This window comes from Boleophthalmus pectinirostris, unplaced genomic scaffold (assembly GCF_026225935.1).
Source record: "Boleophthalmus pectinirostris isolate CB_2022bp ecotype Guang Dong unplaced genomic scaffold, ASM2622593v1 HiC_scaffold_10, whole genome shotgun sequence".
Lineage (NCBI taxonomy): Eukaryota > Metazoa > Chordata > Actinopteri > Gobiiformes > Gobiidae > Boleophthalmus > Boleophthalmus pectinirostris.
Genome location: NW_026570971.1, coordinates 33,992,781 through 34,015,944, shown reverse-complemented (window position 1 = coordinate 34,015,944; position 23,164 = coordinate 33,992,781). Strand labels below are relative to the sequence as shown.

The window sequence follows — 23,164 nt, the reverse complement described above, 5'->3', positions numbered from 1 at the left end:
TAAGACCCCTGTCCAGATAACGGCATTATCCCCGCTCCTCTCTGTGTAACTCCAGTCTGTCTCTTACGTAACGGCGTCAGGAGGAACTGTTTATTTTGGGCTCTCGTTTCTAAAGTTCGAGCCTCTCTTCTCCTGCCCCCTGCCTCTGTCCCGGCTCGACCCCTCCGGCTTGTCTGCGGGGGTCAGAGGTCAGGGCGTCGGCAGGGGTCAAAGGTCACACGGAGGAGGAGGGAGGAGGATGATTAAATGCAAACAGACACGAGCTGACGCATTAGTTTTCATTCAGATGTTACACAGGAAGTACTTTCCACTTTCTCAGTTCAAACCGTTGCAGCTTGGTTTAGAACTGTGTAACTTTTCAGAGGGGAGGGTCCGTCTGCTTGTATCCATGGAAAAGTTATCGCTTTACCTAAAATGTTCCGCAGTATTGCATTAAACATTTAGTACTTGCATTTATTCAGTCGCAGGGGTTGTTATTGTCTCGAAAAACATGCACTCGTACTGAGACCAGGGTCACTTCTCCACAGATCTGACACAGTGCACCATTTAAGTAAAAAAAATGATATATTATAATTGTGTTGAATTATTTTTTTCAGATAATTCCTGTTTTTTGTCTAAATTATCTTGACACAGATGGGCCTGTCATGATAATCCCTGTATCAATTTATCGTTCAATACTAGCTAGACCGAGGACTAGAACCAGGGACTAAACAAGGACTAGACCCAATACTTACATAAAAGCTGGATCTATATATTTTGGAGACGAATACAGTACAATTTCCTTGGTAAATGATGAGATTTGGGATATTGTTGTAATATTTTATACATTTTTTTCTGCCCATTTTATTTTATTTTTTATTATTTTATTTTGTGTTATTTTATTTTGTTTTATATTATTTTATTTATTTTTATTTTATTTTATTTTGTATTATTTTATTTTATATACAAACATTTCGAATAGCTCATACAATTCTATGGAAGTCTTGTAAAAAAGGGAACTCCCCAGAAGCGACCGTTGGCCTCATAAATGTGGCCCCAAATATTTACGAAAACAAAACACACAGCTACGAGTTATAATTTCAACTTTAATAATAATAATAATGATAATAGTAATAGTTTATGTATAATATGTTAAGATTTGAGCTGTATAGGGTAGAATAACCTATGGTTAATTATTGGTTTCATTCTGTTATCTATTTGTTGTAGCTTTTATCTTTTAATAGTATTGCCGAATTAAAAGTGTTTACTGGATTATACTGCTTTATTTTAACTGAGTATGTGGCATAAAGTAGCTTCTATATTATCGTTAATTACAATATTTCTCTGTAGCGATATGCCGTGTTTCAGAAGTAGTTTTATCGTGACAGGCATGGACACAGATTGCGTTTTATTTTACAAAGTAAAGTTGAATTTGTGGAGTTAATCCTTGAGCAAACATTTTCCTCCATTTGGCTTTCACTCCTGATGCTTTCACTTTGTATCAAACACATTTGGAATCTGTCCGTTCAACTTCCTGTTGTATGCATCATTTGGTGGATTTATTTGCGTTAAAAAAATATAGTACTTTGTTTTTTAATTGTTAACTGTAGAGTTGAACGATTTGGGAAAAATGTCTAATCAGGATTTCTCTGACAAGCTTTGAGATTGTGATAGGATTTGTGATTGATTTGTGTTTTAATAAAAAAAGTTCATATTCTAAACTCAGCTAGAAGACTTGACAAAAAGACAAAAAATATGCACTGACAAAAGCATTTCAGACCATGTTTGTACAGATAAACTACAGGGTTAACAGTTTTTATGCAGATTAACACTGAGGATTTAGTTGTTTGTGGTGGAAATTGTGTCACTTCTAAAACTGCAGCCTTTGTGATTTGCTTATTAAAACTAAAATTGCAATGCTTATGATTGCGATTCATCCTGCAGCTCTAATCAGTCACTGTCGTGTTTTTCTTTATGATCGTTAAACCCGTGTATATATCATTTGCATTACAAGAAGACTGGACACATGTTGTTTTCTATAGAATCGTTCCCCAGGCTCTGCTCTGTCTTTAGCGACTAACGTTAAGTCTGTGTTTGCGTTGTGTGGAGCTTATGGCATATTGGCCTCAGCGGGAGCCTGGAGCATGTATACAAACACCACAGGGGTCAAAGGTCGACTGTAAACGTCTCCATGTGTCCACACTGTACTAAATATAACACCCCCGGCTCTTTCTCTCACTCGTGTTAAATACTGGACTGGACCGGGGACTGGACCGGGGACTGGACCGGGGACTGGACCGGGGACTGGACCGGGGACTGGACCGGGGACTGGACTTAAATTGGCTCTGACTCATGTCTGTGCTGGACACTGCTGTCTAAAAATATTTATTTTCTATTGATTTTTTTTTTTTTTTCGTATTATATTATGAGAAAAGCCTGCTATAGGCAGTAGTAACTGAGTCTGGAGTCATTTTAAATCTTGTTCATAAATATTGACACTTATATCATATTAATATAATTTGTCAGCCATGGAAAAGCCACTTTGGTCGAGCTCTAAATACAGTTCCATATTCAGAATTTAATATCTTTGTCATACTTGCTTTGTTTGCAAAAAAAAATCTGCTCCACTCCAGTTAATACCATTTTAAGTAACTTTTGTCTCACATCTATAAATCTGAAGTATGATATAGTTATTTTTGACAGCGACAGTCGATTACTATCAAATCTGATTTTAAAACTAGTATGAAACCAGTTTGGTCGAGAATAGAAGAATAATCTAGAGCTTCATCAGAACTAGTATTAGAAAACATGTCACAGAATGTACCATTATTTGTGTTGAAAATGTGCCTATCGTTTAAAAAAGAACAAGTTGTAAATGATTGTGGTTTCGAAATCGACAACAAGTATCAAGGCTTTTCCTTGGTGTTGAAATGGGGTTTGAAACGTGGATATCGTGACAGGACAAACTTGACTAACAGACTGATCATTCGGTTTGTTGAAGAGCTTCCGTCACCTCTGTAATCTTCCACTGGTTTGACATGGGGACTTGAACATGGGGAGGTGTCCTGTGTCCTGGGCCTGTGTCATGAGACTGTTGCATAACATGGACAGCTGTGGCTCATTGTGTATGGCGGATCAGCCTCTCCAAAGCCTCTGCTCTCATTTACCCTGTTTATACTGTTGTTTTAAGAGTTTAATACCGTGTTTTAAGTCTCGGTTTTTTGTTTACGACCCTGAATGCCTCACAAATGCCTCTCAAACTGCTCCCAGATCAGACAGGTGTGGGGCAGATACTCAAGTCCCCTGGCAAGTTTCCATTACAGCAGTGAGCTCATCTGCTCTGTTGTTTTTCACGTTATTACTTTCCTGAGGACGTTTTTCCTAAACATGAATTCAGTGTTTCAGGTTTTCAGATAAAGCCATGTCTGAACAGAGTCATAAACTCTACAAGACTCTAAATCTGCTTGTTCAAATAAAACTGGTCTAAACTAGAATCTAAGGTGTTCTAGACTGGAAACAGACCAGGGTCCAGGACTGGGGGACAAAACTAGAGACCAGGACCAAGGGCCGGGGTCAATATACTATCTCCCACCGGGAGCTAGAACCAGGACTACAGTGTGGGTAAACTAACCAAACCTGGTTCTGACTCAACCACTTCTCGACTTTCATGAACCCAACAAAAATGCTAGAGTTCTTTTCATACGGTCTGAGAAGCTGCTGTGCAAAAGCTTTCAGTTCTCTGACACTGAGCTGGGGGTGGATAAATTGAAATGCATTATTGCTATTGACCAATCCATATATTCTAATGTTTTGGGTTTTTTTACAAGACAATTCCATCAAGCACATATTTTCTCTGCCTGTGTAGTAGTACTTTCCCCTGTGCATTGCTTAAACAGTACAGTAGTGTAGCGCACGTGCTTCAGTCAGCCGTATGATCCACTCGGGGAAAGTGTTTTTAAATATTCATGTTTCGGTGGCTCTGACCTCCTGTATTTTTTTTAGGACACACAAGGCCAAGTCTGATACTAAGGATGTAGTATTTTAAACGCTTTACCACCAAAAGGGCTGCACAAGAAATCGCTCAAATACTGATACCGAAATTTGAATTGAATTTGAACAATGCAGCAAAAATACACAATAGAAATTAAGAGTAGATTTGATGGATCACTCTTTGTAGACGTCTCAAATACAAGGTCCTGTTCTAGTCCCGGTTCTAGCCTTGGTTTAGTCTAGTCCTGGTTCTAGTCCTGGTTTTATCCTGTTCTAATCACTGAGCAAAATTAGAAAATCGCAAAAGCTGCAGTTTTTGAAGTACCATAATTTCCTCCACAAACAACAAAATCCTGTTTTACTTTGCATAAAAAGATCTGCACAAACCTGTTCTGAAAGGTTCCTGTGTGTCAGATGCCCTCCCTGTGTCTCCTGTAGTTTAGATCTGCACAAACATGCTCTGAAATGTCATTCTTGTATTAGTTTGCCAGCTCAGATTTCAGCCTTTTTGTCAATTTTTCTAAATGACTTTACAATGTGAACTTTGAACCGAATCCTATTCAAATATAAATGACAGTTCTAATCACAGTGCTACAAGTAGTTATTAGATGGATAATTAGAATTCAGAATATAACTGAAAAAGTATATTAAAATACCTAAAAGCTCTTGGTGTTGTTTAAATCAGTGGCATCTTCCATCTTTGCAGAGTTTATATCGGCCATCTTGGTCTGACCGTCATTGTCGCCACTTAAAGAATGAGACATGCGACATTTATAATTCAGCGCCACTTGAATTTTAATGTTTCTCTTTGCCACGTGCCTCAGTTCTGTACGACTCTGCAGCTTCTGAAGCTGATGCGTTACAGGAGCTCATGTGGTTTCAGTGGTCCAACACAAAAAATGTTTACAGTGAAATGTTCCCACCATCAAAGTATATTGATTATATTTATGATCACTGTTTTTGAAATAAATATTCAAACTAATGATCCACAAATTATTAAAGAGTGAAAAGTGAAACATTCAATTTATCAAACTATATCTATATCTCTTAGGACTGTGCATTACCTTGAGTCTGATGATACGATACATTTCAGGATATGTAGGTCATGATTTGATATATCACAAATATATCTCAATACTAAAACAATGGATGACATATTACAATTTCTCAATAATTGCTTGTAATAATACACAACTACATGTACAAGAGAACACACTTGTATGAAAAATAATATATCAAATGTTTTAAATCATGACAACAGTGAAGGCAACTAATGAATTTTTGTGAAAAACATTTAAAAAATCAATTCAGATCCATTTTGAATCAATTCGAGAATTGTGCAAAGTATCACGATATATCACTGAATTGATTTTTTTCTTACACCCAATATCTATATTATATTTATAGTCACTGTAACTTGAAATAAATATTCAAATGTTTGATCCACATATTTGTTTGGGATTGGCTCCAAAACTTATTAATCTTAAATTTTTAAAGGTGCATTGTGTTTTTGGTTTGAGGTTCTATGGATGTTATTTCCCTGCCGAGAATGTTCCACAGTGTGACATTAAACAGCTCTACTTTACATTTATTCAATTACATATGACTTTTTAGTTCAAAAATACCTAGAAAAACAGACATTCTGACTGTGAGCGGGGTCTCCTCTCCACAGATCTGACCTGTTACTTGGTCTGGTTTGGTCTCCATGAAGATAGAATGGTTTAATGCCATACTGTGAAATATTCCAGACAAAACAATAACATTTCCAGAAGAAAAAGGATTTGATGGACCCTCCAGCAGAAAAGTTACGTAATGGATCTTTAAAGTGCTTTCAACTGGCAACAATCACATCTTTGGGGTTGAATATTGGCAACACTTTCTGAAACTTAATTTCACTGTTTATTTATAATGACACAGACGACTTTGAACTTTGTGCCAGTTTTTGCTTCCTGTGGATAGACGCAGTAATGACAGAGATATGAACCATAAAATAAAGGTGCATTGTGTAACTTTTCTGGTGCAGGGTCTGTTGTCTGATTTTTTTCTTTTTTTTTTTTCATGGATATTTTATTGCTGTGTGTGAAATGTTCCACAGTAGCATGAAATGTATCTGTCGTGCATTTATTCGATCACAGGTGTTTTCTTGCTTAAAAAACGTCAGCAGGGTCGCCTCTGCACAGATGTGATGTGTAACTCTGCTGCTTGATGGCGTCACTTTTTAGCCCCAATAGAGATACATACGCTTAATGCATTTAATACTAGTACTGTGGAGCATTCTAGACAAGGCAACAATATCTCCATGGAAACGAGGAGGTGACCGATCTTCCACCAGAGAAGTTACACAATGCACCTTTAAACCATGGACAACAACATTAAACTATATTTCTTTTGTTATGACTTGTTGTGTATAGAGTTAGAGTTGTCTCAAATGTCAAGGTCCTGGTTTAAGCCCTGTTCTAGTCTTGGTTTAGTCTTGTTCTAGACCTGGTTCTAGACCTGGTTCTCGCCTTGGTTTAGTTCTGTTCTAATCCTGGTTTAGTTCAATTCTAGTCTTGGTTTAGTCTTGTTCTAACCCTGTTTATAGTCCTGGTTCTAGCCTTGGTTTAGTTTTGTTCTAGTCCTGGTTTAGTTCTGTTCTAGTCTTGGTTTAGTCTCGTTCTAGTCTTGGTTTAGTCTTGTTCTAGTCTTGGTTTAGTCTCGTTCTAGTCTTGGTTTAGTCTCGTTCTAGTCTTGGTTTAGTCTCGTTCTAGTCTTGGTTTAGTCTCGTTCTAGTCTTGGTTTAGTCTCATTCTAGTCTGGTTTAGTAGTCTAATCTTGTTTAGTTAGTCTAGTCCTGTTCTAGTCTGATTGTAATCTGGTTCTAGTCTTGGTTTAGTCTCGTTCTAGTCTTGGTTTAGTCTCGTTCTAGTCTTGGTTTAGTCTCATTCTAGTCCTGGTTTAGTATTGTTCTAATCTTGGTTTAGTTAGTCTAGTCCTGGTTCTAGTCCTGATTGTAATCCTGGTTCTAGCTTTGGTTTAGTCTTGTTCTAATCTTGGTTTAGTCTTGTTCTAATCTTGGTTTAGTCTTGTTCTAGTCCTGATTCTAAGCCTGCTTTAGTTCTGTTCTAGTCTTGGTTTAGTCTTGCTCTAATCGTGGTTGTAGTCCTGGTTCTAACCTTGGTTTAGTTTGGTTCTAATCTTGGTTTAGTCTTGTTCTAGTCTTGCTCTAGTCTTTCTATATAGTCCTGGTTTTAGACCTAGTTCTAGTACTGGTTTTAGTCCTTTTTTTTTAGGCCTAGTTCTAGTCTTGGTTTAGTCTTGTTTCAAGTCCTTAATCTAGTCCTAGTTCTAGTCCTGGCTCAGTTCAGTTCTAGTCCTTTTTCTACTCCTGGTTCTAGCCTTGGTTTAGTTCTGTTCTAATCCTGGTTTAGTTCAGTTCTAGTCTTGGTTTAGTCTTGTTCTAACCCTGTTTATAGTCCTGGTTCTAGCCTTGGTTTAGTTTTGTCCTGGTTCTAATCCTGGTTGTAATCCTGGTTCTAGCCTTGATTTAGGTTTGTTCTAGTCCTGGTTTAGTTCTGTTCTAGTCTTTGTTTAGTCTCGTTCTAGTCTTGGTTTAGTCTCGTTCTAGTCTTGGTTTAGTCTCGTTCTAGTCTTGGTTTAGTCTCGTTCTAGTCTTGGTTTAGTCTCATTCTAGTCCTGGTTTAGTATTGTTCTAATCTTGGTTTAGTTTTACTCTAGTCCTGGTTCTAGTTCTGATTGTAATCCTGGTTCTATCTTTGGTTTAGTCTTGTTCTAATCTTGGTTTAGTCTTGTTCTAATCTTGGTTTAGTCTTGCTCTAGTCCTGATTCTAAGCCTGCTTTAGTTCTGTTCTAGTCTTGGTTTAGTCTTGCTCTAATCGTGGTTGTAGTCCTGGTTCTAACCTTGGTTTAGTTTGGTTCTAATCTTGGTTTAGTCTTGTTCTAGTCTTAGTTTAATCTTGCTCTAGTCTTTCTATATAGTCCTGGTTTTAGTCCTGGTTATAGGCCTAGTTCCTAGTACTGGTTTTAGTCCTTTTTTTTTTAGGCCTAGTTCTAGTCTTGGTTTAGTCTTGTTTCAAGTCCTTAATCTAGTCCTAGTTCTAGTCCTGGCTCAGTTCAGTTCTAGTCCTGGTTCTAGTCCTGGTTCTTTGGACAGCAGCATTAAACCATATTCCTTTGGTTATGATTTGTTGAGTAGATTTACTAGAAAGATCCTTGTCTGTTTTTGTCCCTAACCGCTTCCTGTAGCTCCGCCTTCATGAAAGATTGATGCGTTTTATATTTTTCTAGAGCGGAAGAAACAAGGGTGTAGTTCACGACGCTCGATCAATAAAACATGACCTCCTCCGAAGTGGCGTGAGGAAAGAACCGGAGACATCCCAAGAGTTTAAAACAGGAAAAGACTGTCCAGAGAGAGACAGGGAGAGGAAGTCCACAATCAGGTCAAATTACAACAAACAGATGGATTTCCGAGTGTCTGTCTGAAAAGGCTGGCCTTGTAATTTAAATGAACACTTCAAAACAATACCGAGTTTGATTGGGAAAAAGCTCTTAAAATGGCGCCCAGAACAGGAAAAGGTCACGTGATTGAAGCCCATTGACAAGTTCTTATTGTTGGTGTGTATGATAAAGAGTGAACAATATCACAAAAGTATACAAGTGAAATTAACAGTAGATTTGATTTATTACTGAAATATAAATGACTTCAGAACAGGTTTGTAGATGTTTCAAATACAAGCTCCTGTTTTACTCCTGGTTTAGTCCTGGTAGTTCTATTGTAGTCCTGGTTCCAGTCTTGGTGTAATTCTGGTCTAGTCCTGGTTTAGTCCTGCTTCTAGTCCTGGTGTAGGTCTGGTTCTAGTCCTGGTTTTAGTCCTGGTTCTGCTCCTGGTGTAGTTTTGGTTTAGTTCTGGTGCAGTTCTGCTTTAGTCCTGCTTCTAGTCCTGGTGGAGTTTTGCTTTAGTCCTTGTAAATGCTGTTTTCTTTAATGTATTTAGGACCCCCTCCCAAATGAGATCCTACATCTCAAGGGGCTTCCCTTATAAATAAATAAATTGTGTAGTTCTGGTGTAGTTCTGGTTTAGTCCTGCTTCAAGTCTTAATGTAGTTCTGGTTTAGTCCTGGTGTAGTCCTGGTTGTAGTCGTGTTTGTAGTACTGGTTTAGTCCTGGTTTAGTTCTGGGTTAGTCCTAGTTCTGGTCCTGGTTCTAGTTCTGGTTTTGTCCTGGTGTAGTTCTGGTCCTGGTCCTGGTTCTAGTTCTGGTTTTAGTCCTGGTGTAGTCCTGGTTCTAGTCCTGGTGTAGTACTGGTTTAGTCCTGGTGTAGTACTGGTTTAGTCCTGGTGTAGTTCTGGTTTAGTCCTGGTGTAGTACTGGTTTAGTCCTGGTGTAGTTCTGGTTTAGTCCTGGTGTAGTTCTGGTTTAGTCCTGATGTAGTCCTGGTTCTAGTCCTGGTGTAGTACTGGTTTAGTCCTGGTGTAGTACTGGTTTAGTCCTGGTGTAGTACTGGTTTAGTCCTGATGTAGTCCTGGTTCTAGTCCTGGTGTAGTACTGGTTTAGTCCTGGTGTAGTTCTGGTTTAGTCCTGGTTTTACTCCTGTTCCTAGTCCTGACTAGAAACCAGACTAGAGTCTTGTTTCTAGTCTTGTTTCTAGTCTTGTTTCTAGTCTTGTTTCTAGTCTTGGTTCAAGTCTTGGTTCAAGTCTTGGTTCAAGTCTTGGTTCAAGTCTTGGTTCAAGTCTTGGTTCAAGTCTTGGTTCAAGTCTTGGTTCAAGTCCTGGTTCAAGTCCTGGTTCAAGTCCTGGTTCAAGTCCTCTGATAGTCCGCTTCTTGTCTTGTTCTAGTCCTGATTTAGTCCTTATTTAATCCTACTTTTGTTCCGGGTTGAGTTGATTAATCTGTGTGTAGAATCTTTAATGTTTTATTAGTGAAATAATGATGTAAATGTCATTAAAAAGGGAACCCTCTATCCACTCCCTCTCTCTGTCTCTTCATCCTCCCTGTCTCCATTCCTCCCCCTCTCTCGTCTCTCGTCTTTGCTTGTCTCATTCTCCCTAATGTCCGTGGTCATTACAGTGGTGAATGAGACTCCACAGTTTTTAAATCTTTTTCAATCAAGTGAATCCGACTGTTGGTGCTTTAACTGGTGCATTTGTCACTCCTCAGTGTTACATAACTCTTCAAACGATCCAAATCTGTCCATTGTAACTGCTGGAGTGTGAGTGGAAGACGTCGTTTCAGATCAGGCTCTTAAATGGAGCTTATTTGTGTGTGGGAGTTGTTATTATGTTGAAAAGCTTTGTAATGTTATTTTGACTATTCATTTATTGAGTAAAAAGTACATCATTATAACATGTTTTTGTGTTTTTGTGTTTTGTTTCTTTCAGCTTTTCAGAGAAGTTAGAATAATGAAGATCCTTAATCATCCCAATATCGGTAAGAACTGGTTTAAACTTGATAACACCACTTTAAACTATGATAATAAATAATAAATAATAAATAATAGTGCTAGTTTGACAAAATACCTCTTTGTTTATTTGCAGTATTTTTTGGAATACTTCTGTAACATGTTATGGATCTCAGATATCTAAATCTCAAATTAACTACATTTTGTCAACATCGTCCACTTCTAATTCAGCTGTACCACTTCACATTTCGATCTCAACCCTTGCCAATTTTTTTTTTTTTGCTTCTAGCGTAACTAAATGTTAAAGATGCATTGTGTAACATTTTGGTTAGAGGTCTGTCATTTTCTGGATACTATGGATGTTATTTTTCTGCCTGGAATGTTCCACAGTATGACATTAAACAGCTCTACATAGCTACTACCAAAAATACCGAGAAAAACAGGCATTCTGACTGTGAGCGGGGTCGCCTCTCCACACATCTGACCTGTAACTTGGTGTCGTTTGGTTTCCATGGAGATAGAAAAGCTTAATGTCCTACTGTGAAACGTTCCAGACAAAGCAAGAACGTTTCAATGGAGAAAAGCGTTTGACGGAGCCTCCACCAGAAAAGTTACACCTTTAAAGTCTCCATATCGTTTATTTTACATTTTTACTGTCTTGAAAACTTAAAAAAAAAACTAGATTATTATAAACAAAAGAACTAGATTATTATAAACAGTTTTAGAGTTACTCCTCACTTACCTTATGCATTCTGAATGTCCTATTTTTTCACCACAATGAGTTTATAAGAACTTTTCACAACTATCAGAGGGTCACACTAACCACAACTAGCAAGCTAACATCACACTTCCTGATTTTTTTCTAATTAGCAACAGCCCATAGAAAGCAGACTTATTTTTTTACTTTTGGGTTGGGGGGGTCCGTCACCTGCTTGTTTCTATGGAGATGTCATTGCGCTGCCTGGAATGTTTCACAGTATGGCATTAAACCTTTCTATCATCGTGGAGACCAAACCGGACGAAGTTACAGGTCAGATCTATAGAGAGGCGACCCCGCTCACAGTCTGAATGTCTGTTTTTCGAGTATTTTTGAACTATAAAACCAATTCAAATTGAATAAATGTAAAGTAGAGCTGTTTAATGTCACACTGTGGAACATTCCAGGCTGAGCAATGACATAACCATAGAAACAAGCAGGTGACGGACCCACAACCAAAACGTGGGGGGGGGGGGGGGGGAGTCTGCGGTGTACTGGCTGTATCTAATATTTTTAAATGTTTTATTGTCTTAGAATCAGGAAGTGTGCTATTAGCATGCTAGTTGTAGCCATAGATGCAGCCAGTAGACAAGAGCTGCTTATAGGTAAGTTTCATTGTTGACAAAAGCGTGCGTTGCATGCTGGGAATTATTTTGGTCAGCGGCAAGAAACACTAATTCAACATGACGGACGGAGCGAGAAAACACGTAAAGGGTATTGATCCTGGTTATTTATCCACTCTAACGGCAGAGGACCCAAGACCATTTGACCAGAAATTGGTCATAAGCATCGATGGAGCCAAATCTCCCTTTTCAACCCTGACAGAGCCTGGACCAAACCAAATTTCTGGTCGGAATCGCCAACTACCTGGACAAATATTCACTTTGGTGATATCCACAATGACTTGGTGGAAACTCCTGGGCCATTCACAGCAGAAAAGATGAAAACCTCCAAGAGTCTTCATGTGTTGTTGAACTTGTTGGAGTCCACAGTTTGTTAGGATCTTCTACGTTTGCTCTGCGAATGTTTGAAAGCCGTTTAATTCACCGTTAGCGGTTCTTTTCACTCAGAATATGAAAAAGACATTTTTCTCCTTCGGTGCTTCTGTTTGTGCATCCGATAATGCAGCAGGAATTTACCATTATCGGGGATAAATACGCGAGGTTACGCACTGTGTTTGACCGCTATCCTGTTTCTTGCCTCCGACCAAAATATTTCCCAGCATGCAACGCGGGCTTTTAATAACAATGACGTCAGCTGAAACTCACCTATACAACATATCTGTACTGGGGCAAGATACATTTTACTCAAATACACGGGAAAAATTGGATACAGAGACTTGAAATTGCTTTCACTTTTGTCAATCATGTTTTATTTTACACTTTTAACTTTCTTAACACTGGACAAACTGTAGGATGTAAAATAAATCCGGCATATTTGTGTAAGCGCACACCAATCAGACGGTTCAATCTGGGCTCATGTATTTTTCATAACACCTGATGCCTGTCCAGAGCGTCTGCAGATGTATTCATGACACCGGCGGCGCTCGTCTCTCTCGACTGTTTGAAGTGTTAATTGAATCATAATTGGTTTCTTGGTCTATTTGTTCTTTTCCCAGTGAAACTCTTTGAAGTGATCGAGACGGAGAGGACGCTTTACCTGGTCATGGAGTACGCCAGCGGAGGTGAGAAACGCAAATGAAAATCTAAAAATATTAAGATCTTTTCAGGATTTTAAAAGTGAAAGGTCAGTTCAAACTTTAAGGCTGTGACAATGAAGGTGCTTTTATTCTGAAATTTCGAACAAAATGGGTTTTTAGCGTCGCCATACTATTTCATCATATTTAAAGCTGCTCCATGGAGCTTTTCTAGTGCATGTCTGCGTAGAAATGTATTAGCGTTGCGTGGGTTGTTCCGAGTACGGCATTAAACCAGCTCAAAGTAAGAATGCATATTTCAAGATATGTTTTTAATAATAAAAATCTGAAAAAACTGAATGAACTAAATACAATATAGATAAAGCATGGCCGCAACCTCACAGTAAGGGCACGTTTTTATAAATTTTTCAGTGGAATAAAAACAATCTAAATGAAAAAACACACTTTGGTATTGATTATTTATTGGCTAAAAGTTACACACTGTGGCTTTAATGACTGGGCCTAGTGGTATAAACAAAAAGTGCATCAAATCAATCTATTTTGTTCCTCGTTGATTGATGTATATATGCATTTTTTTACGTTCAAAAGCAAAAAATTATGGTATTCAATTTAAATTTCCTGAACAGTAACACTAGACATCAATGTAACATAAAAATAAATGGTTAATGGTCACATTTTTATAGGCACTCGGAGCGTTTTATATTAAGGAATTAACCCCTTTCACACACATTCATACACCAGTGTACGCAGACACCGAGGGTGAGGTGGGTTAAGTGTCTTGCTCAAGGACAAATAACCACAATTCTTCCTTCAGAGTCTTGAGTCTGCTCCAAACAACACATATTTTTCCTGATGAGGATTAGCTGAAGATCTCCCTCAGATCACTGACCAATAGAGTTCATCAGCACTTTCACAATAATTAACTTGCTAAAAGGACACTTCTGATTCTAAGATGATAAAAGACCATCTAACTAGCTCCAGCCAGTGCACAAAGGATATAGTTTGACCTCAAGAGCAGCTTGTACAATATGTCTATACTTGCTGAAGATCTCTGCAATAAAAACACACCAATAGACACCTGACTAATAGAAAAGACTGAACTTAAATCTCGATTCAGATTTGATCAATTCCACAGCTTTAGTCCATAATTGCTCTCGCTCATGGAGTTGCCATATTGTCCACTTCTAGTTTTATAGTTAAAAAATTCACAACAAGTTTACAGTTCATTGCAGTTGATTCACCCAGAGCCAGTTCTGACCCAATTGGAGCCAGAGCAGCTTTATACCCCAAAGCAAAACATTTTCAGTCTGCTCCCAATGATTTTTAATTCCCCCCTCCTCTCTCCATTTAAATTTTGCAAACTTCAACTTGTTTTTGCTACTTTTAAAGGTCCTATATTACACAAAATGGACTCTTGTAACCATTAAGCCATGTTGTAATGCTGTTGCGTCCTCAAAAACACACATGGAGTTGTGTTTTGTTTCATCCACACATGTTTAATGCACAAACCCTGCACATTTAGGATGAGTTCTGTCCTTCTCTCAAAACTCAAAAAACTTGTCCTTGTGATAATTTGGACCCTTTAAACACAGAATAATCTCTTGTTTTTCTCACCATAACATCCAGCATTTGTCCGTTCTATTTTTGAAATCATGACTCAGAGCGTATCGATTGAACGCTGCTTTTTCCGGTGTTGTAAAAAGCACTCAAACGCCTCTTCGGGTCAGGGCTGTGTGGAGTGTTCTTCCTCTTTAAATGCTGCTTATGCGTGGACGTTGCTGTCACGTTTTGGATGGGGGTGTTTGGACAATAGCAAGATGATGATATGAATAGCATGTTTTTTTATTATTGTAGTGTGGGAGTTTGTATTTGATCGGTCAAGCTGCAATACTATTTCATAATACAGTAAACACTTAAAAAAATATGTTTACCTTCTATTTATATATTCAGGCGTAGCATCAATTCTAATTACAACTGTGCAAATGTTTAGCAAGAACTTAGACTTAACTTAGACGAGCTTTATTGATCCACAAGGGAAATAATTTGGACACAGTAGCTCACACATCACAATATAATAGAATAACAAAGAGAAAGAATACAAATGGTAATAATAAATTCACAATAAGTGCAAGAGACTGGTGTCAGATAAGTAGGGTTTTCTGACACGATACTGGCAACAACAAAAGCTCAGATTCTGCACATTTTTCAGGTATCGGTATTGGTGGGTACTCCAAATAACAGATCCGATTTTTTGCAATGAGGACCTGTAGATGGAGGCTCTGCAGACACTAAAAACTAAAAAAAAAAAAAGACAGAAAAGATATTTGTGTTACCTCTTTGATACCTGCATTTAGCCTTTAGAGTGCAGCCCGTCAAAATGACAAGAAAATGATATATTTGATTCTTAACACTTAGTTCTATAAATCTCATGTATTCTTCTAGATTTTCTTTAGAGATAGACTTTTAGTAGGTTTATTTCTTGCTCTTGTACTGTAACAAAATTGAGTAGCCTTAGTCTACTTCGTCACACTATGTGGTATCGGACTGTATCGGTATTGGCAAGTACACTAAGGCCAAGTATTGATTTCGCAACTGATCCAAAAAAAAAAGTATCAGAACAACACGAGAAATACGGTGTAATTATATAAATGTACATGAGTAGAAATAAAAATATATCTCGGCTACGTACAAGAGGTCGTAAGGAAAACAGTGCAGAGATGATATGATGGTTGACAGGAAAGCAACTATTCAATCAAAGCTTTCAATTGCAATTTATCAAGGCTCCAAAAGCTGTATTTTTATAGTATTATGTAGGACTGAGCATCGAAATTTGGTTCCAAATAAGAACCAACAGAAAAGGTCTGGTAAGTATTCCTTCCTTGGTTCCTTGGTCTTAAAGGTTCATTGTGTAACTTTCTTGCCAAGAGGGTCCGTCATACGCTTTTCTCCATGGATATGTTATTGATTTGTCTGGAATGTTTTACAGTATGGCATTTAAACTTTCTATCATCATGAAGACCAAACCAGACCAAGTTAGTGGTCAGATCTGTGGAGACGCATCAGAAGTCTGTTTTTTCTAGGTATTTTTGAGCTCTAAACCCACCTGTAATTAATAATACTATAATAATACTTATAATACTATCAGTTTATTACACCATGTGATCTTGCCCTGGTTCTGATAAAACTCAAGATGAAACTGTAGAACAAAGGTAAAATTTTAACCAGTTGGTTATTTTTTCAGTATTAATACTTGCTTAAAGGTACATTGCGCAACGTTTCTGGTGGAGGGACGGTCAAATGCTTTTTTTTTTTTTTTTATCTAGATGTTATTGCTTTGTCTGGAATGTTTCACAGTATGGCATTAAACCCGATCAACTTACAGGTCAGATCTGTGGAGAGGCGACCCTGCTCACAGTCAGAATGGTGTTTTTGAATGATAAAAGCAGTTGTAGTTTAATAAATGTAAGGTAGAGCTGTTTAATGTCACACTGTGGAACATTCAAAGCAGAGCAATGACGTATCCATAGAAACATGAAGGTGACGGACCCCCAACGGAAAAGTTACACAGTGCACCTTTTTAAATGTCTGCGTGAGCCAGTCCATACACTATAGCAGCTATTCTGTGATGATAATAATAACAGTGTCTAACTTGGCTCTCCTCTCTCTCTCTCCCCTTTTCTCTGTGTCTGTTTTTCAGGAGAGGTGTTCGACTACCTGGTGGCTCACGGCAGAATGAAGGAGAAGGAGGCCAGGGCCAAATTTAGACAGGTACAGCTCCCACGCTATAGAATTTTGCTGTCTTAAAAACATGAAAACAGAACTAGTTCATCTTAAACAGTTCGCAGCTATTCTTCACTTTCTTCCTACTCACACTACTCACCGTGATGAGTTTATATGCACTTTCACAACACTCACAGGACAGAGCAGAGTCGTCATTCCACTGCTTACAATGACTAGCATGCTAACAACGCACTCCCAGTTTCCCTACAGGGAATAAATCTAACCTTACCATAACCCTACCTAAACTGATCTTCCCAGTTAGCAGAAGAAATTCAGTTTTTGAATCAAAATTCAAAATTGGGGCATGTCAAGTGTGGGAGATTGGTATAAAGAAAAAAATGAAAAGAGTGTAACATGTTCCTGTCTCACTCACCTGTGGGTCAGTATAAGGGAGGGACTTGTGTTGGTGCACAGATTAAGCATGTTTTTCTGTATTTTAGCTAAATAAATGACAATATAGTCCCTTCTTTGCTGTTGGCGAGTATCAAATTGGTCAGAAATAGGGACACCTGGGACACATTTTGTATCAAACTGAGACAAATCAGTGGTTTTGTATACATCTGCTGGGACAGAGCACACACACTCAAACCTGGGACTGTCCTGGGTAAATAGGGGTGACTGGTCACCTAGACCTGCACGCAGCACTTTGACCCTAAGAGCTGCACTGTATTTTCTGATGGAAGGGGCTGCCTTGTGCTTGTGGTGATGTTATTGCTTTGCCTGTGATGTTCCACAGTATGGCATTAAACAAATAACTTGTATTTATTCAATTACAAATGTTTTTATTTCTCAAAACTCCTGTAAAACATGCATTATTTCTGTGAAAGGGTCCACTTCTCCACAGATCTGACCTATAACTTGGACTAGTGATGTGGTCTGCTTATTGCCATGGAGATAGTCACATTAAATGCCATATTGTAGATTATTTCAGGAAAAAACAACATGGAGACAAGCAGGTGGCGGACCCCCTACCAGAAAAGTTACACAGTGCACCTTTGACTATGGACAATCCACAATGTAACTGCATTGTAATTGTAGATTTTTTGTCTATTTTTAGTTGGCTGTAACATCTAAATCCTAATTGTTTTAGTGAATCATAAATGAGTTTTGTAATGGGACATGTCCAGACGTGTTGTTGGACGGTGAGTTGGTTTGTGGTCTGGTGGTTTGAGACTCTACATTGGTCATAGTTTGTCATCACAAATACTTTTTATTTAGCTTTGTGTCAGCAAAAATAACTGCCAAAACCATGACAAAATATTTTCACTGCTAAAATGAATACGGTGAGTTATTACAGTTATTTAAATCCTATTATTGTAGTATTGGACGGTGCTGGAGCTGGTGGTTCCTCTTTAGTCTGAGCTGAGCAGTAGAAGTCACACAAGTAAATATTGACTTTAGATTCTTAAACGTCGTGAAACATTAACCCTTCACTCGCTCCTTCCTCTTTTCACTTCTTCATTTTGTTACACTTTTACTGTCTAAGCTGCAAAAACAGAATAATTAGTCTTTTAAAAATGTTTGTTATTTGAATCTTGATGTGAGAAGTTGTAGTAGAGATATATTTAGTTCTTGCATTTTTAACTTCTGTTAGGTATTTCTGGCTGAGTTCAAAGCTTTTTTTAAATAGCTTAATTTCTTTGATTTGATTAAAGGTGCACTATGAAACTTTTTGGGCCATTACGTGCTTGTTTCTATGGATACGTCATTGCTCTGCTTGGAATGTTCCACAGTGTGACTTTAAACAGTTGTACCTTACATTTATCCAGTTGTGTGTGGTTTTATAGCTCGGAAATACCTAGAAAAACAGGCAGATCTGACCCGTAACGTGGTCTGATTTGGTCCCCATGAGGATAGAAAGGTTTAATGCCATACTGTGGAACATTCCAGATAATGCAAAAACATCTCCATGGAGAAAAGCATTTGATGGACCCTTCACCAGGAAAGTTACACAATACACCTTTAAAGAAAGAAATGTGATGTGAGTTGAATACTGTTACCCAGAAAAATCAAGTGGAAAATACAACTTTTAAAATAAATTTCCGAACTTATGATTCACAAATGTTGAAACTTCTCATTATTTGTTTGGGATCAGCCCCATAAACTTGTCCTTTTAATGTCATGGGTTAAAGTCCTTTCTGCTGACAACACTCACGTCTTTGGAATTAAATAACAGCACCACTTTCTGAAGCTGTTGTGAAAAAAATGATTTAACTTTTGTTTATTTATACCGACATAGAAGACATTGAACTTTTTGTTTCATGTGGATAGGTCCAGTAATTACAGAGATATAAACTGTAAACCAGGTCAACAAATCTGCATCCGACAGTTCCACAGTGAACTCCACCTGAGAACTCTGACCTGTCTCCAGCTCAGTTTAACTATAAGGAGGACTCCACCGTGTGCTGATGTCATGTGAGCACAATCCATTGTACTGTGAAGCTGCGTGACGTGTTCAAGTGTTTAAACCAAAGAAAACCGACCCTGAGGCTGCAGAGGCTCTGGTCAAACACAAACTGGAAAAACAAGATGTTATGTAAACCTGGAGGAGTTTGGAGCAGAAAGAAGTTTTATGTCACCAGTAGAAACTCGTGTTGTCATGATACTAAAAGTTCAAACTCAATTTCAATACTAAAGAATAGACTCAATACAGATTTTGAGGATTTTAAAAGCTCTTTTTAAGACAATATTGTAATTTTCAACAATAAATAATACTATCAGTTTATTACACCATGTGATCTTGCACTGGTTCTGATAAAACTCAAGATGAAACCGTAGAACAAAGGTAAAATTTTATCCAGTTGGTTATTTTTTCAGTATTAATACTTGCTTAAAGGTACATTGCGCAACGTTTCTGGTGGAGGGATGGTCAAATGCTTTTTTTTTTTTTTTTTTTTTTTTTTTTTAATGGAGATGTTATTGCTTTGTCTGGAATGTTTCACAGTATGGCATTAAACCCGATCAACTTACAGGTCAGATCTGTGGAGAGGCGACCCTGCTCACAGTCAGAATGGTGTTTTTGAATGATAAAAGCAGTTGTAGTTTAATAAATGTAAGGTAGAGCTGTTTAATGTCACACTGTGGAACATTCAAAGCAGAGCAATGACGTATCCATTGAGAAAAGCGTTTGACAGATCCTCCACCAGAAAAATTGCGTGTTGCACCTTTTAAATGAGTGTCTATTTTGGATACTACTGTGGTTTTATTATCAGTTAGTGTCTGTTTTTTGATACCTTTGACAACCCAACCCCAAAAGAGACAGACAGGTTTCAGTTTCAGTTCTAGTTTTAAGTGACACGACTTGGAAGTGCAGCTAAACTTTGTGAATCGATAAATAAAACAAAAACGAATTCATCACAAGTCTGAAAACATACTAAATACAGTAAAACATTGAATGAAAGGTTAACACCCTCTGGAACTGTCTCCCCGTTCACATCAGAAACTCCAACTCAGTAAACGCCTTCAAAAAACTGCTCAAGACACACCTTTTCCTCACAACCTTTTTTTAGCGTTACTTTATTGTGAAGCGTCTTTGTGCTACTGTGAAAAGCGATGTATAAAACCTACGTATTATAACAACATTTTAGTATCTTCAGTGGCAAAGCTGTTCATAATGACCTGTGCGTTTTGTCCATTTAACTTGACATAGACCTGTGAATGAATAGTTATTCCAGAGGACGTGTTATGCAGAATCAATCTTGTTCTACCATCTTTCTATTTAACATTGTTCCCTCAGTTGAAGAGGTTTTAGATCCATGCATGTATGAGTAATTTAGCAATCTCTTAGCTGTAAGATTCTGTCCAATGCCCCGCCCACAAACTCCCACTCGACAATTTTCCATAATGACCTTATTATGTTACGGTTGTTGTTAGCAGCCCTCTTTATTATTACAATATTTTTTTTTGGAACTTGCTTTTATTAAACAGTTTTTAGTGCAAGCCACATATAATTATGAAACAGCAGTAAAAATACAATAAAAGTAAAATGACATGAAGCAAAGTACTGTTCATAATAATACCCATAAACTCACACAAAAATACCTCTATAAAAAAGATTTGAAACATTTTAGTCTTTATCTTAATAATGTTTTCCTCCGGCCTAAACTTGATATGTAATAGTTGAAAAGCAGACCTGGTTGTGTTGTCTCTTGAGTTGTATTCGATTGCATTGTAGCTGCGTTTGTGTAAATTCTGTGGGAGTTGAGTTTCTGTTGTTTCGTTTGTGCCTTTTGTCAAACTTCAGAGCCGACCACAACTCGCCTTCTTCTTCACCACATCCTCTGCCTCCATCTGTGAACTCAAGGAAATAATATAAACACTTTCTCTCCCTCCCTCTCCGTCTCTCCCCCACCCTCCTCTCACTTTTCTCACTCTGTCTGTCTAACCCCTCCCTCCCTCTCTACTCTACTCACCCCTCCACCTCACTCTCACTCTCTCTCCCTTCTCTCCTCTTCCATTCCTCTACCTTTCTCGCTCTTTCTGTCTGTTTGTCTCTCTGTACTCCACCCACCCCTCCGTCCCACTCGCTGTCTGTCTCACTGTCACCTCTCCCTCTCTCCCTTTCTCTCTGTTTTTCTTATCTCTTCTTCCCCTCCATCTGTCCCTTTTCTCTGTCTGCTTCTTCCTCTCTCTCTCTCCCCCTATCTCCCTTTCTCTCACTTTTTATTTTTCTTACATCTCTTTCCTCTTTCTCTATCTGCCTCTCCCTCTGTCTCACTATCTTCTGTCTTACCTCTCTCCTCTCCCTCTCTGTTCTTCATATCGCTCCTTCCCCTCCATCCCTTTCCTCCTTTTGTCTGCCTCTCCCCTCCTCCCTTTTCTCACACTATCCTCTGTCTTACTTCTCTCCTCTCCCCCTCCTCTCTGTTCTTCTTATATCGCTGCTTGCCGTTCATCTCTTTCCTCGTTCTGTGTCTGCCTCTCCCTCTCCCTTTCTCACACTATCTTCTGTCTTACCTCTCTCCTCCCTCCCTCCCTCCCTCCCTCGCTCCTCTTCCTCGCGCTCCCCCTCCCTTCCTCTCTTTCTCTCTTTTATAGATTGTATCAGCGGTGCAGTACTGCCACCAGAAGCACATTGTTCACAGAGACCTCAAGGTGAGACACATGAAACACAATACTTGGAAAACACTGAGCGGTGCATAGACACAAGCACAGGTTTAAAATGTGACCTTATTATGGCACTGTTTTACCACTGCACCATTTGACTCCCAAAAAATAATGAAAATACAATGAATTAATCCTTACAACCTCTTTTATATAACTGAAATATATTTGTATTACTATGTTTCTGTTTTGTTGTTAAATTACATTTACATTTGTATAGTTCTGCCTTATTTGACACCAGTCTCTTGCTATTTTTGCTATTTATTTTGAATTTTATATTTATATTTTTACTCGTTCTTATTATAATATATTGATATGTGAGCTACTGTGTCCAAACAGTTACCCTTGTGGATCAATAAAGTCTAAGTGTCTAAATTTGCTATCATGACACAGAGTTGGGGTTATTTTGTAGTATAATTCCAACACATCTTTGCTTGGTTGTTCCCCTCCCGTCCCGCAGGCGGAGAACCTCCTCCTGGACGCCGACATGAACATAAAGATCGCAGACTTTGGCTTCAGCAACGAGTTCACGATGGGGAACAAACTGGACACGTTCTGTGGCTCCCCTCCGTACGCCGCTCCCGAACTGTTCCAGGGAAAGAAGTACGACGGGCCCGAGGTGGACGTGTGGAGTCTGGGGGTGATCCTCTACACGCTCGTCAGCGGGTCACTGCCTTTCGACGGACAGAACCTCAAGGTACAAACACACTGCACCACAGGGAGGGGAGGGGCTAAAGCTGAAGCTAAAATCACAATCAAATATTTTTCTAAAATTATTCAACCCTAGACTGAAAAAATACTGTACCAGTGAAGAAGAAGAGGGCTAAATCAGAAATATTATGGACCAGATTTTTCACATTGGCCAAAAGCTTAAAGGTCAATTTTTTTTGGTTGGGGGTCCGTCACCTGCTTCTTTCCATGGGTTTGTCATTGCTGTGCCTGGAAAGTTCCACAGTTTGACTTTAAACAGCTCTACCTTACATTTATTCCATTACAAGTGGTTTTTATAGCTCAGAAATACCTAGAAAAACAGACATTTAGACTGTGAGCAGTGTCGCCTCTCCACACATCTGACCTGTAACTTGGTCTTGTTTGGTCTCCATGGAGATAGACTCCACTATAAAAGGTAAACAGTGCACCTGTTAAAGTGGAATCAAACAACTAAACTCTGCCCACAACCACATTTCAAACAGAGCTGCAGCAGTACTGATGAGCTAAAGGGGAAGGTGATGAGGGAGGAGGGGCGGGGTCTGGAGTTATAAGGAACAGTGTGATTGGTCTAACTGGTGTCCATACTTCAAACTCCATCCTTGCAGCGAAGACAGTTCTGCATGATGTCACATAGTACTTGAAAGTGTAGTGGCCACTGAAGGCAGCACACACTTAAAGCTGCAAATGTACCTAGATAGATGGATTTTATTTGCACATATCTTAAAACAACATTTTGAACAGATAAAGAGAAATAATCTGTGCAGTACATGAAAGTTTTCAAATACAC

General features: G+C 38.5%; 1 protein-coding gene across 19 annotated transcripts in view; it reads left to right on the top strand.

Moving 5' to 3' along the window:
• mark3a (MAP/microtubule affinity-regulating kinase 3a) overlaps positions 1-23,164 on the top strand; it is a 76,585-nt gene that overhangs the window by 27,178 nt on the left and 26,243 nt on the right. For all 19 annotated transcript variants that reach the window (XM_020917329.2, XM_055162221.1, XM_020917323.2 and 16 more), the window contains 5 exons: positions 10,350-10,398; positions 12,745-12,810; positions 16,481-16,551; positions 21,601-21,657; positions 22,127-22,363. In XM_020917329.2, coding sequence (XP_020772988.1) covers positions 10,350-10,398; positions 12,745-12,810; positions 16,481-16,551; positions 21,601-21,657; positions 22,127-22,363 — 480 coding nt within the window. The remainder of the gene's footprint in view (positions 1-10,349; positions 10,399-12,744; positions 12,811-16,480; positions 16,552-21,600; positions 21,658-22,126; positions 22,364-23,164) is intronic.